General features: G+C 33.6%; 1 protein-coding gene across 2 annotated transcripts in view; it reads left to right on the top strand.

Moving 5' to 3' along the window:
- Nucleotides 1-18828, top strand: part of FSD1L (fibronectin type III and SPRY domain containing 1 like) — a gene marked incomplete at both ends in the record, with an annotated part of 51908 nt that overhangs the window by 16099 nt on the left and 16981 nt on the right. The window contains 4 exons of one of the 2 annotated variants that reach the window (XM_084238160.1): nucleotides 1699-1830; nucleotides 5115-5216; nucleotides 13695-13717; nucleotides 17694-17815. In XM_084238160.1, coding sequence (XP_084094286.1) covers nucleotides 1699-1830; nucleotides 5115-5216; nucleotides 13695-13717; nucleotides 17694-17815 — 379 coding nt within the window. Of the gene's footprint in view, nucleotides 1-1698; nucleotides 1831-5114; nucleotides 5217-13694; nucleotides 13718-17693; nucleotides 17816-18828 lie in introns of those variants that run through there. The other variant, XM_084238161.1, reaches the window with a different exon arrangement.

Below are 18828 nucleotides of genomic sequence, written 5' to 3' on the forward strand. Positions count from 1 at the left end.
AAAAAGTTGGTGGTACTAATATTTTTGATGTGTAGAAGAGAATTATCATTTTTGGCATCTGGAAAAAGGCCTTATTGTAGAGATAGCTCTTTTTTTTTTTTTTTTTTGAGTGACATACTATTAGAATTTTAGAATCCAGAAAAAAAGCAAAATAGAGGGGGAATTGAGCTATATTCATGTCATGAGAGGTATAGCCAAGAGAGAATTAAAATTTTGCCGATCAGTTACTGGAGGGAGGGCAGAGCCCAGTTCCTTTTTATGGATAGATAAATGGAGGTCTAGGAATTTAAAACAGCTAGTCCAGAGTCACACTGTCACTGGTTTATGTGGTTTTTGACTTAGGTCATCTGTCCACCCATCCCTTCTTCCACAGCTTAGTCTCACCATTGTAAATAAATTAATAAAATGATTAATACCTCTTTTGGTATCAGACTCCAGTGAGAAGATGTCTGGTTTTTAGAGACATTTTAAACAAAAGTTTGGGCTATCATATCGCAGTAGATGGTACAGATTGATTCTCTTAACCAGAGCCAATTTGCTGCTTTTAATTGACTGATTCAGCTAAGATGAACGAAGCCTAAAAATAATTTATTCTATCTCATAATTGTTGCAACTGTGGATATTGCTTACCTAGAGATTTCACAGGTATTTTCACTCATTTCTTTTTTTTTTTTTTTTTTTTGGGTTTTAAATGCATATTTTATTTTATTTTATTTTTTTTTATAAATTTTATTGTTATATTCCCCATACAATTGCAGCCCCCCATTCTGACCCCAATCCCTCCCCTCCCGCCCCCGCCCCCCTAAAAGTGTCTCTGGTTCATAGTTTTTTGTTGATTTTGATTTTCACTTTCTTATAGTTATTCATTTTCCTGGTCCCTTATTTAAGTTTTCTAGATTCCTGCTATGAGTTATTTTCACTCATTTCTTACTGAAATAGCAGTACTTTGCTAAAGGAGACGATGAATGAAAAGACTTGAAAAGCTTTATTGATTCTGCTACTAGTAACTGCTTGCGTAACTTTGGGCAATAGTATTTTAGTTCATAATATTTCATAATATTTAGGAATTTGAGTATAAATTGTAATCAATAAATGTCTTCTGATGTCACTAAAATTCAATGTTTGACAAATCTCTTATGAATTGTTAAAGAATTGCTAAGTCTTTTAAGTTCTGTGTATCATATGTAAATACTGTGTTTTAGAGAACTGAAAGATTTAAAAATTTATGCAAAACCATCTCATTCTCATATGCCCAAACTGTTCTTCAGAGTTGTGGAATGAGAATCTGTAGAATATTTTATTAAATGATGATTCTGATACATAACAAAGTTTGATTACCACTGACTTAGGGGCTGCCTCAGAGTCTGAAGGTCTGTACAAAGTTGGCAACCTTAAGACTGTATACCTTTCACAGTGCCCTGTTCAAACAGTATTATAAAAGTTGAAGTGAGTATGGACTATTTGATAAGAAGCTACTTAACTCAAAACATAACTGAAGTACTACTATGAGCATTAGCAGCCAGCTTTCTTGGATTTATCTATTTTTAAGCCTTATGTCAAAATTAGAATTTTGTTCTTGTTATCATGTTAGACTGAGATGGTTTTAGATAATATGACTCTATATTCTCCTTTGAAAAGTATTGCCTTTAGTTTTTGTTTAACAGCTTTTGAGTAAAATCATCGTTTTGTTTTAAACAGGAAAATTCTTCTAACATACTTTCAGAGTTAGATGAAGAATTTGATAGTTTGTACTCTATATTGGATGAGGTGAAAGAAAATATGGTTAGCAGTATCAAGCAGGAACAAGCTCGTAAATCACATGAGTTACAGGTGAGATTATACAAAAGTGTTCAGTGCTTGGTTTATCAGAAGCAAAAATTAGTAAATTTCTGATAAAAGTGTAGTTTTACTGTGTAGAAAAATGAATCTTGACTTTGTTTTGATCATGGATATCTTGTTTAAGCATAATATAAAGTTTACCCTCTTAATATTTTTAAGTATATCTTCCAGTAGTGGTAACTATATTCACATTATAACAGCTCTCTACAACCTTTTTCCCTTGCATTCCTGAACTCTAGACCCATCAAGTAACAATTCCCTATTTGTCCCTCCTCCCACCTCCTGGCAACCACCATTGTACCTTCTGTTTCTGTTGTTTTGACTACCCTAGTTATGTAAATACTGTAATTAGAACCATACAGATTTTGTCCCTTTTGTGACTGGCTTATTTCCCTTATCAGTGTACTCATGGTTTGTCCATCTTAATAGCATGTGTCAGAATTTCCTCCTTTGTTATGACAGTGATGTTGCATTGTGTTTATATACCACATTTTCCTTATCTAGTCTTTTCTCTATGGACATTTGGGTTGCTTCCATTAATTCTAGATGGATTGAAAACCGAGAAGTAAACCCTGAAACTATAACATCTTTTCATATACTTGTGGCTATTTATATATCTCTTTTGAGAAATGTTATTCAAATCTCTTGCCCATTTTTTAATTGGGTTAACTTGTGGGGTTTTTGGTGTTGCCGTTGAATTGTAGCAGGTCTTTACATATTTTGAATATTAACCCCTTGTGAAATACATAATTTCAGTTATTTTCTCCTACTTCATACGTTGGTTCTGTGATGGTTCTCTTTGATGTGGAAAAGTTTTAGATTTTGATATAGTCCCGTTTGCTTTTTGTTGCCTGGACTTTTGATGTCATTTTCAAGAAATCATTGCCAAGGGCCTCCCTGGTGGCACAGCAGGTTGAACGCAGTGCTGTGGAGCTGTCCGCAGTCTCTGTGGTGCGGGTTTGATTCCCGGCCGGGGCAGACCTCTCCTGTCTTGCCCACTGCTCCCCTCAGCAGTGTACTTTGATCCTTCTGCCTGTTCTCCTCCTCACGCTGTCTCTGGTGTGTCCTCTCACCTCCTGCACTTCTGGCCTGTACCCCAGTTCTTGTATGCACAAATAAATAAATTAAAAAAAAAAGAAATCATTGCCAAATTCAGTGTCATAATGCTTTTCTTCCATGTTTTCTTTTAGGAGTTTTTTAGGGCTGACTTAGCGATTTTCAATCCATTTAGATTTAATTTTTATATATAATGTAAGGAAAAGTTCCAACTTCATTCCATTCTATTTGTTGAAGATTCTGTAGTTTTCTCATTGTGCAGCTTGGCACTTTTACCAAAGATCACTGATCATATTGGCTTTCTATTCTGTTCCATTGGTCTATTTGTCATTATGCCAGCATCACACTGTTAGGAGGTGGTGACAACAGGATGTTAGCACCATCTTCTCTTCCTTGTATCATCACTTTAGGTCTTTGTTTTTATAGTCATCCCTTTTTTTCTTCTTTTATCTTATGCTCGATTATCTTTTGTAATTCTTATTTACCTTTCCTTCTCAATGTCACAGACATTTTGGTAGTTTTTTTAAAAAATAGAAATGGTGACTTAGGGGAAATCAGGAGATATTGAGGGGTTAATATGTTATAAAATAAAATCAGTTCTTGAGACATAAGCTTAATCAATATAACTGTTCGTTCTTAAAGTTATTCTCATGTTATGATTTGAAGGAAAGCTATGGTGATATTAGCATTGTGGAAATTCAAACCACGAGATTTTCTTGGGATTGTTTAAAAATCAGATATTAATAAGAACAATTTGGCTTCTGATACCATTTCCTTGTTCAGAGAAATCTGATCACTGTGTCCTTCCTTTGGATTCACAAATTCCACAGCACATTGTTTTGTTAAGATATTTTAACAATTCCTCTGTAAGTTAGTCCTCTTGAAATTATACTCCTTTGTACTCTTCCCATTTTTCATGTGCCTTACCGCTTCCATTTTCTTAGAATAAGCTATTACTTTATCCTAAATTTTCACCTTAGTGTGGATTCTTTTATTTTTAATAATTCCTTGCAATGCTGTATTTTTCTTCCTATTTTTTACTTTAAGACTACATTGTCTTAGTCTGCCTTAGTGATCCTATATAGACCAATTATACCTACCATTTTGTTCTCAGTGATTTTGCTTAAACTTTCTTAAAGTTCTTCAACAAAAGGGGTATTTCAAATGATAGTTTGTTAATTCTTCTTTAAAATGCCTAGGAGGTTTACTCATAGAAAGAGCAATATTATTATGAAATCGTGATTATGTTCTTAGAATAACATGTGAAAACTTATTTTAGCCCAAATTTTGACTGAACTTTTTACTTCCCCAAAGTAAGATAGTAGAACTCATAGAAACCAATAAAATGAATAATAATTTATCTTTAGTGCTGAATCGTAAGAGCTAAGTAGATTTGACAATATATGTTATTCTGAAGAAGAAGAATGTTGGGTCAATTTGAAAGCTTAGAAATTGGTGTTTATTTATTGGAAGGTAATACTGACAATATTTTCACATGACTGAGCTTAATATTAGATTTACAAATGATGGAGAGAGAGAGAACTGAATAAGAAAGAGATTTGTTAGGTGAAATCAGCACATTTCCACGACTGTATCACTGTAACTATAAGGGCCCATCACAATAAGTTACCATCTTTTGTTCCTCTTCATTCTTTCTCTTACCTAGGCCCTTGTGTTTGTGATTCCTATGTTATCCAGTCATGGAGTGCTAAATTAGCATTTATCATAGTATGCATTACTTGAGTAATATGATAAAATGATAAATGGCGTAAGATTGTGTTCAGTTGAATGTGCCTATAACTGGATTCACAAACTTCAGCTTAAATAGTTAAATATCATCAAGAAGTTCAGACTTTATTGTAGAGTATGTTATTTGCATATGAATTTTTTTACATTTTAATTTAACTTGATAGTTTCATGACTATTAATTAAGAATGGTCTTTAAGTTCTATCCTAGCTATTTATAATTGCTATATTTCCTTTTGTGTTTTTAAATGATGGAGTATATTTGTATATGCAGTTAAGCTCTTTTGGGCAAATTATGGAAGGATGTTAAGTACAATATATTGATATAATTAAAATATATATGTGACTAGCATCTTTAGTAGCTCTCTAAAATATCAGTTATTGATAATAAAGTGGTAAGTTCACTATTACAATATGTATTTAAGATTCTGATTATAATAGCTTTTATTTTAATTTTCTTTTTCTTTCCTTAGAGTCAGCTTAGTCAATGTAATAATGCCCTGGAGAACTCTGAAGAACTACTAGAATTTGCAACACGATCATTAGATATAAAGGAACCTGAAGAATTTTCAAAGGTACAAAAACGAATCTTACTTTAAAGGAAATATTGCTTTTTTTAAATTTATTTCTTTTTTGAATTTTTTTTGAATTTTTTTTTTTAAAGATTTATTTTTTATTTATTTATACAAGCACTGTGTACAGTCAGAAGTGCGGGAGGGTGAGAGAATTCACCAGAGCCAGAGCGGGGAGCAGAGCAGGCAGAAGGACCGAAGTACACTGCTGAGGGGAGCAGCGGGCGGCAGGAGAGGTCTGCGCACCATGTGGGACCCTCCTCTGGTGGCCGGGGAGCAGCCGGGGATCGAACCGGTGCTGCAGAGGCTGCGGGCAGCTTCACAACCCAGCGCTCAACCGCTGCGCCACCGGGGCGGCCCAAGTATTGCTTTTTAAAAAAGGTTTTCCTTTTTTAATTTTACATTTATTTCTAATACTAAAAAAAGGCTTGGAATTCTTTCGCTTACTTCAAAGCAATCACTTAGAATTATGTGTCTTTAGGATCATGAACAAATTACTTACTTTTTCCTTAATTTTCAGTTCTGATGAACCAGGTTTTCTTTTTTAGTTACATCTATACTGGTCTTTATTTTAAAGGTACTTGTGAATTTTAGCTGAGTCAGACCTTTGTTACAAACACTTCATATTAAGGAAAGAAGATTGAGAATGCCATTAGCATTCCACAAATCTAGTTTTATATTCAGTTCTATAAATTGACTGGGAAAACATCATCCCTTGATACATATGAGCATGGTAACGTAGTGAAATTTCTTATTAAATTTGTCATTGAATGTTCCACTACTGATGTAAGAATTGTTGGAATATTTTATGAAAATGTAGGCCCTTATATTTCAATATAAGGAATGTGTTTGATATAAAAATAAAAAGAATAGTGCATGAAGGCCGCTGTTTTAACTTAGATCCCGGTGTTTAAGAGATTTCAAATTTTAGATTCTTATTCCCATATTTAAGTAGAATTGTTTTTAAATTATCAGCTTATCAAATAAAAACTGAAAGTTGTAGAATATAAAAATGTTGTGAAAAAAGTAGGAACTTTATCTAAATAACTAGCAAAGTATATACTATGACGCAGAAGTCTTATCAAGATAAGATTTTCTTACATTTTCTTAAAGGACTATCTGGTAAGTGTTAGGAAGGTGGTTTAATAATCTGTTTGTGTCCACCAAGTTGTTTCATTTTGTGAACGTGAAGGTGGTAAACTTCCTTAAGAAACTAATATTTGCTAGCTTACATTTCTGCATTTTGAAACTGAATGTTTAAAAATTGATTCCTTTTAAGAAACTGAATCAAAGCATAAGTAATATTGCTATAAAACAGTGAACTGATAGTTCTTAAATTTGGAGGTGGATTGTTAGCAAGCTTACTTGATAGAGTTTATTATGTGAAACAATTATGAGGGAAATGTAATATGTTTTAAAAGTATATTTGAGCACTCAGAGGGCATTTATGTGATAATCTCAAATATCTGGAATATAACCTAAAACATGCATAAAACAGTCTGTCATCAAAATATGTGTAGTATAGTTCATGGGGTAGAGTTGGTATCTTATATTCTTACTAGTTTCTCAGAGTCTCTTGTATAATAATTTATACATAGGACTAATTTTCAGGGTTTTTTTTTTCTACTTGCCAACAGATTCCCTTTCTAGTGGAATAGGGCAACTGTTTATGACAGACTTAGTCATAGCAGCAAGATTAACAACTGAGAACCATAGAATGAGGAAAAGATAGGAAAACTATAAAGTATGTACACAGCATGTCTTTGAGTAATATCACTTTGTCCTAATGTTGATGAAAAGAAAAAATCCGATTCCCAGCCAGTGCTGCTCACTGTAGAGTTTGCAGTTCTCCCCGTGTTTCTGTGACTTTTCTCTGGGGAATTGAGTCTCCTCTTACACCCCAAAGATACTCCAGTTAGGTTCATATGTCTCTAACTGGTCCCAGTTTGAGTGAGTGGGGGTGTGTTGAGTACCCTGTAAAATGGAATGGGTCCTGTCTAGGGTGGGTACCCACCTTGCTCCCTGAACTGCTAGGATAGGCTCTGGCCACACATGACCCTGAACTAGAAAAAGTGAGTTGAAAAACGAATGACATGAATGAATGAATGAGTATATGCTATTATTTTATATTAGAAGTGTTTTGGGTGTTTATTTAGAAGTTTGGTGATATTTTTATGACCAGGAATTTAACTCATATCTATTAACTATGGCAAGACTGGTTTCAACATTGTTTTACCGAAGGTGCTAATTTCCAAGAACCACCTAAGGATGTTAAGTGAAGACTTGCAGTATTGAAAAATAGGTTGAATCGAGTTGTATTTAAATAAGGACAGAGTTTTAGAAAAACTGTAATAAAAGTTTGCTTCTCCCAAATATCTTTCCATTAGCATTTTCAGTGTCCTTCTGTTCCCTTCATCTGAAAGGTTACCTTTCACTCTCCTTTCCAGCTTTATTCCCAGCCAATTGTAGATTCGAAAAGTTCTGATGAAACAGATCACATTGTGCCTTAAATATATTTTTTTTTTAAATGTGCAACTTTCCTTCTTATTCTGTTTTGGTCTTCTCTTCCAGAGTTTAACAATATAGCTTAGTAACTTAAACCATTCAGAGACGTAGTAAAATGCCCTTGTCATTGTTTCCTAACCAGAAAGCTGAGTTTATTGTTTAAGAAAAATGCCTAATTGGGAGTTGCTTGTAGTTTTTTTTTTTTTTTTTTTTAGTATGGCCAAATTGTATCTAGATAATGGTTTGATTCCAAGTAAAAAATTAACTTTACTTTCCTAGCTAGTTGCATGGACTATATACTTCTTGCTTCAGATACCTAATTGCTGACCAAGTAGGGAGAGAGATGATTTTGAAGACTAATTATTGGACTATCAGAATATTAGATATTTGGAAGAGGAAATTCTTTTAAGATACACAATTTGTGACTAGTCCATATTAAGGTGATTAGGTCAGGTTAATATGGTAGATGATGAGGACCAAAAAAATCAGTTTACTAAAGTCCAAAACATGAGTTTTTTCCAGACTTCATTATCTTCAGTAGGAATATTTTAAGTACTGATATTTAAATGATCATGTTGTATTGCTCAACATGAGAGTTGAACATCAAGTTATTTACCAGCATTAGACAATCTGAAAGTAAGTAAAAATAGCACAAGTGAAAAAGGAGTTTAGAACATATTTTCAAAAATATTTTTTAAACCATTGGAAGTTTAGATGATAATAAATATATTCAGAAAGATCACCAGCAATTGAAATCTGGTCATTGCTTTACTTCTGAATGAACAAGTAGTCAAACTCTATAAAAAACCTACGCTTTTTGCTAAAGGCTGGCCTGCACAACACTGCTTGGATCCTTTGCCAAAATTAATATCCTTGACCCTACATCTCCAAATTTAGAAATTGAATTCTACTTATGAAAAGGAATGAAATAATTTCCAAGTCATTGTAAGTAGCCAGCCCCCTCATCTCAGGTGTGGCACACAGTACTCACTCAGCTGTCAAACTAGAAGGGAGTTAATGGTTACCTGCCTCTTGGTGCCTAGGATGGAATAAAAGTACAGAATAAAGTGAAAGGGAACATTGTCATCTGCATTTGATCACAATGAAAAAGTAAAAACAGTTTTTTGCATTTCTGTCCTTTCACTTAGAATGACTCACCACTGGAATATTGTTCAGTGAGTGTTAGGCTCTGATCACTGTGAGGAGGGAATAAAGAGAGGTTGGGAAGCCCATTTCTGCAGCAGGGGTATTGCGGAAGATCCTTGGATGGGGTTGGTCAGGAATGCTGAGGGAAGAGAGTCACATCAGCAGAAGCATTAATTTTTCAGTTAGGAAGGCAATTTAAAAGCAAATCTAAGTATTTGTTTTGGTTTTTTAAAAAAGATTTTATTTATTTTTGCATAGAAGAACTGTGATATAGGCCAGAGGTGGGGTGGGTGGGTGAGAGGATTCACCTTCACCAAAGACAGAGTGGGGAGCAGAACAGGCAGATCTATTGAAATACACTGCTGAGGAAACAGCGGGTGAGACAGGAGAGGTCAGCTGCATCATATGTGGGTTAGCTCCTTGGCTGGGCATAGAAATCAGCAGTGGGGAAGACTGTCATCCTTAGGCCACCAGGGAGGCCCAAATCTAAATATTTGTTTAAAATAGCTCGAACTATAATATTTAACCTTTATTTCATTTGTGGGTATTTGTTATATATATAACATTTGTTATAGAAATGTCTGCTTTTATACAAATGTACTTAGTCATAGAGCAGATCTACACAGCAATGCATTTATATTGATTTCAAGTGATTTCCTATGGCTTTGTGAAGACTTTGAAAAAAAATTTTAATAAACAAATAAGTGTATATATAGAGAATATAAAACTTCTACTATATGGAAAAACTGGTATGTAGGGTTTTGGGGGGTTTTTTTGAAAGTGAAGAATTTTGTTCTCTTTGAGTCCATTGATTTCTCAAGTTATTTGTTATGGTAGCTGGGTGAGATAAGGGTAGACAGCTCAGTGTGTTGTTAAACAGTATTAAATATTTGCTTTTAATCATTTTCAGATTATTTCATGGAACCATCACAGAAGTATCTGTTTCAAATTAATGGGAAAATCAGAAGAATGCCAGTTTTAATATCTAGCTATTGCCAGATTCATCATTTTGACAATGTTAGTGTATTTTTCTTGCAGCAGTTATTCAGAACAGGTGTATTCTCATTTTTGTTGCTATTTTTCAGTGTTCTGATTTTAACTAACATTTACCCCCCTATTGTTTTCCCCATTTCACCATTTTTTTGAAAATGTATAATTTATTTTAGGTAATTTTAAGTAGTCAGTGTCTACCAATAAAATAGCTTGTGATGGACTTTTAGGGATTGAAGATATCTTAAGTACTCATCAGTTTTTAGATGAGGTAACTGAGTCCTGAAATAGGTAAATGATTTGGTGGTTAATGTGAGTTGTTGCAACTCAGACCTCTTAAACCTTAGTCTAATGTTCTTCATTTTTTTGAAGAGTTTCAGAGTTTCTGCTGATGGGGGAGGATTTTAGAAATCTCAAATTTTGTTCTTTGGGCAGATGATCCATTGAGTACAGCAAGCAATCTAAAACTTTTTTTTTTAAGATTTATTTTATTTATACAAGAGCTGGGGTACAGGCCAGAGTCGCGGGAGGGTGAGAGAATTCACCAGAGACAGAATGGGGAGCAGAACAGGCAGATGGACGGACCGAACCAATACTGAGGGGAGCAGCGGGTGAGACTGGAGAGGTCTGCTGCGCCATGTGGGAATTTCCTTGGCTGGCCGGGAATCGGGAATTGAACCCGCGCTGCAGAGGCTGCGGACAGCTTCGTAACGCTGCGCTCAACCTGCTGCACCACCAGGGAGGCCCTAAAACTTCTTTATTATTATCCCCATTTTAACTGTGTTTAGAAAAGATGGTTCAATTAGCTGCAACAAAAATAGAATTGTTTTAGTGCACTTTGCTTCTAACTTTGTTTTGTAAAGGTTTTGAAAAATGAGGATATTGTTAAGAAGAAATATAGAAACAATAAGATGTTTAACCTTCAAAATACTTGATAAATTTGCAGAAGAAAATAATTTTTATATCCATTGCAGATTAAAAATAAGACTGGGAAAAGATCTGGTTTAACTTCTTTATATTTAGTTGGTGATCTGAAGAACCATTTGATTACTCTTGTGTTGTACTTTTAGTACAGTTCTGTTTAAGGAAGTTTGGTTCTAGGTGACAGATTCCCATAATGTATAAAATAATCAGAATAGTAAGATTTATTTTTTTAAAATCACCTGAACTGAATGGAGGGAATGAGAAAGAGAGAAAAGAACCATCTATGATTTGAATAGAGAGAAATGATGTTGGCAAACAAGATTTAAGTAGAAGGTAAATAATGATGTTGACTAGAGTAACATGGTGGGTGCTTCTTAAAGACTTTCCAATAATACATAGCATCATAACTTAAAAATCTAAGCATTTCCTGAGACTTCTTTATAACTCAAGTGGAGTTATGTAGATGCAAATAAATGTATTGGAGACAGAGCAGTGATAAATACTCAAATCAGTTGATATTTGTTAACAGGGATGTTTAATTGACAAAATGTATTACTCTTGAAATTGAAATTTAGAGGCATCAAGTGACATAGTAATGTGCATCTGTGAGATGCCTTTTGCTTTGGGGAAGATATTCCAGGAAAAGATTAATATGTTCTTCAGTTTTAGACATTTTTTAAAATTGGGCTCATTTTAAACAATGTCTTCAGAATTTGAGACTTTCTACCCTTTTAGCATTCCATCCTTCTGCAATTACACAGTGATTATATGGTAAAATTTAAGCCTAAATCAAAGAGCAACCACAGTTTTTAGTGCTTACCAAACAGGTGTACATACATATTTTTGTATAGATGGGGCAACAGTTTTTCCTAGATTATCTGGCTTTTAGCTATTTTTTTCTGGTTTGTTATCCTAGTACATTAACAGTTTTGCATGCATGTTTATATGTGCAAGTGTGCATACAAACACACTAAAACATGATACCTTATTAAATGAAGAAACATTAGATACAAAATTTTATCATTATGGTCATTTTTAAAATCAGTAATGGCCTTTGTAGCGTTGGGTTATTTGAGAGTGACTAGTAAGTAGCGTTCCTCTAACCCAAGTTCTAAACCAGGTAGGAAATAGAATAAATAATAAAGCTGATAAGAGGCCAAATATTGATAAAAATTTTTTTGGAGAATTTGCACAGTGGGCAAACTTTTTAATATTAAATACTAGAATTAGACTTATCCATTCAGGCATCATCAGTATGTAGCTACCTCAGATCTCTATGGTGAGGGAAGGCTATTGCAGTGAAACTTAGAGCTTAGAGAGCAAAAATAGAAAGTTCTGTGTGTACAAGCAAGCTCTAATAAGAGGGGAAGTTGCTGAGCCACTTATTTCGAGTTTCTCATTTCGAACTCATAATCAGATAAATCATACCACTTTCCTAGCAGAAATGAGGGACTAATGCACAGTTAAGAGAGTAATGTTAGTGGCACTTTTCTTTAAACCTAAAGAAACATCAGCTGCAGAGAAGGGTCTCCACTTTCATTCTACTTAACAGTTATATTAAAATCTTTGCCTGGCAATTCTAGCTAAAATGACAATGATTTTTTAAAAATTGTTGTAATTGACTTAATATTTTTGTTGTCCTTAGTATTTGACTTAAGGCACATGTTTTAGATAGCACAGTGCAAGGCTGTTTGCTGTATTGTGTGATGCTTGGAAAGATCTTTAGAAACATTAAGTACCAAAATTCCCTAATAAAGAAACAGAATAGTATACAAGGTCACAGAATTGATTATGATAGTGTTAGTACTGTATGATATACTGATCTCCTAAATCTCAATTGCTATTTTATGTAAGGTACTCAGACCAGAATATTTTAAGATGAGTATAAAAATGATCACTATAAAATAAGAGCAATATAAGAATTGAAGAAGAGAGGCAACAGAAGCATTGCTATATATTTCTAACTAATGTTCAATTAACATTAATAATGATTAAAGTATTACCATGTGCCAAGCTCTGTGTGAGACAGTAGATATAAGAATATTGAGCAAAACAACCATGGACTGCATATATTATTAACTATGCTGTGGGAGAAAGGAGATTTTGTTGCACATATGATGTTTTTTATAAATGGGTCAACAGTTTTTGTGTGCAGTTTTCATTTTTTAATGATTATACAGCACCAAGTTATAGTTATAACTCCTTCCTAAACTTGTGCTAGCAATCTCCAAAAAAAAAAAAGACATGTACTGTAGAGTTAAGTTGGCAACTTCTATGAAGTCATCTGAGGGAAAGACCCCATTGTTAGAAGTATTTCTTTGTTTCTCATCTGCATTTTTGCCATTGCAACTTCATTCTATGGGGTAAAGGATTTTAGAACTGCAGCCTAGTTTTATATGTTAGCAGGCAACTCTCAGAATACAAAGTCCTTACCCAGTGAAGGCATATAGAGAAAACTTGGAACAACCAGTATGAAGTGGTGAAAGAGATCTGTGAAGAATTGGAGAGCAGATTTGCAATGTTAAAGAACACCATCAGAATACATAGAATGTGTGCCCTGTGAAGGACATTGGTTGTTCTAGTTGAAGAGTGTCAGACTGAATGAAAGTGGTGATGTGTATTGATAATTTTAAGGTAAGAAAAAACATGTATAGTCATTTGGAATTAGTTTGAAAGGTTAAATAATCTTCCTTTTAAGGAGATTTATATGGGGTCTAGGTTTTCTACTGTAGTTCTAACATCACATTATTCATACTGATGCAAAACTGTACAAATTTCCTGTAATTTATATTTTGGTGACTATGAACTAATCTATTCCAGGGTTTATATCCTAACTTATCTTGCATGTCACTGCCATTGAAACTTGCATGAAAAGCACTAACTGCCTTCTTTCTCTTCTCCCTGATTTGCTCCAAGGCTGCCAGACAGATCAAGGATAGGTATGGTATAAAACCTACATTTTTATTTAAATATCGATACTGAAGTCAGAAATGAAATTCTACAACGGTTTCTTATTAGCATCTCTTTGGTTAAAATAAAAATACCTAAGGACCAAATACAAAAACAAAAAAAGAGAAAATATGCTTACTGTATATCTGTATATTTTCTGGAATAAGCAATTTAAAAACAAAGTCATGGACATTTGTATGCTTTCAAAAGAATTTCATTTCTGGTATAATATAGTTAGTTTTAGTACAGTTCTTAATTAGCTGTGTTAATGGTTGGGGAACCATTTTGAATAATTGAAAAATAAATATTCCTAGAATGCGTTTTTGGTTTTTAAATTTAAATATGAGTAGTGTGTCTTATTTTCTGAGAAGTCACAACATTTTAAATAGTCCTCAAGGGCTGAAGCTCTCCTTCTTCATTGCTGTTCTGTTTAACACCTTTGTATTCTCATTCCATCCTGTTCCTGGTGCCATCTCTATCTTTTTCTAATGCCACTACTACCTAGTTTATAAGAAGAGAAAATTAAAATGATAAAAAATATTTTGACTTAAGAGATCTTTCTCATTGGTAGATTCAGGATTAAGAAAGGGAATTTAGTACTTGTAATGAACACACCAAAAGACTAAAGAGGCCTTTGGAGTGTTTCTACAGAAGGAATGATTTTGATCTGCCTGGCTAGTCAGTGAGCATCGACTGTAGTGAGATTATCACTCAGAGTTTCATCTTTCGAATATTATGAAATCCTCTGAAAGGCACAGCTCTTCTAAGTACAACTCTGAATCCTAGGTTAAATTATTCTTAAGATAATTCATAAAATTATTTATTTTGGAGTGTGTGAAAACCAGTATCTTTATTGTTGATCTTGCCTGAAGATGTTAATTCTGTTTCTCTTGAGCTCTTTTATTTGACTACAGGCAAAATACACATGCCATAACATTCTTAACACCGATATTAATTTTTGTATTTTTAGGATAATTAGGGAGTAGTTAAAAGCTAGGACCATTTGCATTTTGAATGTAAAAAGTAGGTTCTAAGAGTTTAAAGGTGAACAATATTGACTGTATGAGGAATGATGCTAGGTAGGTCCACCCTAGCTAATTTTTTTTTTTATTTAACTACTTTACGAAGTCCTGCTGTGATCTCTGATTTTCTGCATTAGAAGTCACTTCTTAGGGCATTGGACTTTCCAAACTTTTTACGAGAATCCTTGCCAAATCTTCTCTTGTTCTCTCCCCAGGATCTGTATGGTTCCGTACTTCCCAGAATGCTATTCTTACCTGACTTATTTTTCTTTGTCCACCTTTATTTATCAGAATTTAATTTTGTGATCATTTTTCATTACTGGATGTATTCTATAGTGAAGTTTGCTTTTTCTAAGCCAACCACTGACTGGCTCTGTTGTAAATTTTAGGTGTTTTCCCAGGAAGCAGACCTTTAGAATTACATCAGTACCATTTATAATAAAAAAAATTAAACTTATAGTCATAATAAAACAACATTTTCACTAAGGAAAGAAAAATTGCTCCCTTATATGAGGGTAGAAATGGTATTTTAAAGAGTGTTTAACATACTTGAGCAGGAAATGAGAGATCTGAAAATGAATGTATCTGTGAGAATACAATATTTACCATTTACTGTGATAGAAGTTATGCAAGAAGAGCAGTGGTAATAAGAGGGAAAACCAAAGATAGAAGTAAAGATAAAATATAACTAATCTTTAGTACTTTACAGATCACTAGAATATACTTCTGGGCACTTAGTAACTTTTGGAAGACGATTAGTTGAAATTATTGTAGTAATTAGTGCCTCCTGAAACAAAGGGTCATGAAGGGAAGTGTAGTTAGTTACATAGATTTTTTTTTTTAAAGATTTTATTTACTTATTTATGCATACAAGAAGTGGGGTGTAGGCCAAAGGTCCTGGGCGGGGTGAGGGTTGAGAGTATTTACCAGAGACAGAGTGGGGAACAGAACAGGAGGATCTACTGAAATACACTGCTGAGGGCAGCAGCAGGCAAGACTAGAGAGGTCTGCTGCGCATGTGGGTTGCTCCCTGGCCAGAGATCGAACTCTTGCTGCAGTGGCTGGTGATAGCTTGATAGCACTGACTTTAACCCCTGTGCCACCAGGGAGACCCAGTCAGTTACAGAGTTTTGAGGAAATGTGTTTATCCATATATTTTACATTTATTTTCTCTTTGCAAAAGCAAAAGTAGGAGGAAGGGAGTCTTGTATTCAGTTATACTTTTGGAAATAAATCAAGAAAATCATGGTGGAGTAAAACATAGGTAACCAGAAGGATCTTGTAGAGCATTATCTATGGATTTTAGATTATTAGTTTGGGTTTTGAGGCACAGTTGTATAAATATATTCAAAGTTCAGTCTTTTGAAAGAAGATAGTAATTCTGTGTATCTCTTGATTTATGGAAATTGGAATTTTTATTGACTCTTTTTTTTTTTGGTTTTGATAACCTTTGAAATGTGTTTTTTGGGGAATATTTTGTTTCCCCAACAGTTTTCAAACAAATAGCCAGGCTTAGAAGTAATCAAGGGGGCATTTACTAAGTATCTATCTGAATATATATAGCTCTTTCAGAAATTTCCAAATCAAAAATACTTGAGCCTGTAAAGAACAATATCCATATTCTTTTTTCCCTGACATTAGTACAATGTGAATTTTTATTGAGAACTAGCAGTTTAAAGTAACATGAAATGCTGTGTGAAATACTGAGCATTATGTTTGATGTTCATTAAGTGTAGGTTCCTTTCTCCATATATTGCATTTTAGTATAGCACTTTCTTTATAAATAGATCAGCCTTGTGGACTCATTGTTAGTACTAAATAAAGTGATTATTTTCATAGTATTAAAATGAAATAAAATAAGTGACTATGGCAATGGTTTGACTTTTTTTTTAATCTCAAAATGACTGAATACAGTAAGACTTTTCTGTATTGAACTTTGGAAATTTTGGCATGTTTTATAATATTGCTGGCCAGGTTGGATTTGATAATGAATGAGTAAACCTGATATTGCTTTTGTTCTTTTCAGCTCTGTTTACTTCCTCTCCCAAATTGTGTACTAGGAGGACAGCATTCATGAATAGTACTTCCGTAACATTCTTTGACCAAAGATTAAACGGGGTGCTAACTTTGTGATCCTGGCAGAAATTTACTATAAAATGAAAAGCTAAAATCTGAGATAAAATTACAAATTAGTAGTATATGAGTTTCTTTTAATTCCCAGTTTAAATGGATAAAACGGTTTACCCATATTTTGGGTAAAATGAGGTCTGCTATGGCTTCTTATTCTTTTTTTATACCACGTTCATCTAATAAATATATATTGATATTCTAATATTTTCATGGCATGTGATTTCACAGAGCTCTTTCTCTTTGTATTTTCCCATCAGAGCGATGCCTACTAGCATGGTATTCAAAATAGTGATTTCACATCTCTTCTTTCTCATCCATGACTATCTTAGCAATTACTAAACTCTACAGTATTTGATCATTGTACCTCTGCTCTCATTTGAAGATAAAGGAGTTGTTGAGATTATTATGGAGAATGTGTGAATCAGGGCACATGTACAGGTTATTTTCTGGCAAATGAAAAGGAGTGAGACTGGCATCAGGAAGTCAGTGAGATTGAGTGTACAGAGGTCTTGTGATTGCGGGCCACTGATGACGACTTGTATTGAATTCTTGTCTCGTGATGTCACATTTGTGTGCAGTTTTATAAAACTGACTGGAGGAAAATCCTTAAGGTTATATTGATGTGTTTAAACTGGAAAACACTTCACAGTTTTCTTAATTTTCAGAAGACCTTTAGAGCTAATTTCTTTTAGGTTTTGTTCGCTTTATTATAGTTTTGAAATCAATACAGTGACACATTCCTGTCCTTTTATAAATTAAATGAGTTGATATTCTTATTCTTTTATTTTTAAAAATATCTTTGTGTTTGTCATAGAGTAACAATGGCTTCGGCTTTTCGCCTTTCTTTGAAACCAAAGGTCAGCGACAACATGACTCATTTAATGGTAGATTTTTCTCAGGAAAGACAGATCCTGCAAACTTTGAAGTTTCTGCCAGGTAAGTAAGTACACACATAACATGTAAAGTTATGAATATAAAACTTTTTTTTTTCCTGCAAGATTTTTCTGTAATGAACATCGGAATATACAGAGAAGGAATAATTAAATTCCAGGAATAAAAAATAAAATATGCTGGACTTTATTTTCAGAGAATTATTTTACTGGTAGTAAAATATCCATTTTAAGAATCCCATTTATGACTAGTTTGACCAAGAGAAACAATATACCATTACATTTGAATCCTGGGTATCACTTAGTTGCTGTATAATCATCAAGTTATTTTAACTTTGCTTCATTTTCTTCATCTTTAAAATGTGATGTTATTCTTCTAGGTTTTTAGAAAGATTAAATGAATCAAAAGCTTTATTTTCAAAAGCTTTATATTCAGGCATGTGAAATAGTACCTGGCACTTAGTAATCATAAATGTTAGGTTGTTATCTTTACCATTTTTGTTGGACTTACTATTGACTCAGATGGAATTTTATTTCCAGTAATAATATGTTAAATTTAGTTTATTAGATAATTCAAATCAGGATATTTTAATAGCCAAAACCAGTTGAAATTAAGTTACAAATTATTGTCTATTTGGGTGAAAGAGCCAGTTAAGGACTTTTAGGTCAGTATTCTCCTTGTAGTTATATCAAGTTAATGGTGCTAATAGCTAAAACAATATGGACACAGTGATTTGAGGAATCAACATAGCTCTTGAAAGTGAAGTGATTTATTTATAGGCGGTTTGTTATAATGACCTTTTATTTTGGGGAGCATACCTGTTTTGGAATAGGAAGTTTTGATTGTATGAAACCATTCTCCGAATATATGGTTAGAGACTTTAAAATATGATTGAACAAAATTTCAATGTCATTCTTCAAAGAAATAGAACAATTATTGATGAAATTCATATGGAATCACAAAAAACCCCGAATAGCCAAAGCTCTCCTGAAAAAAAAAGAAGGGAATGGAGGCATCAGACTCCCAGACTTCAAACTATACTACAAAGCCATAATCAT

The sequence above is a fragment of the Talpa europaea genome (genome assembly GCF_964194135.1).
Source record: "Talpa europaea genome assembly, chromosome: 7".
Lineage (NCBI taxonomy): Eukaryota > Metazoa > Chordata > Mammalia > Eulipotyphla > Talpidae > Talpa > Talpa europaea.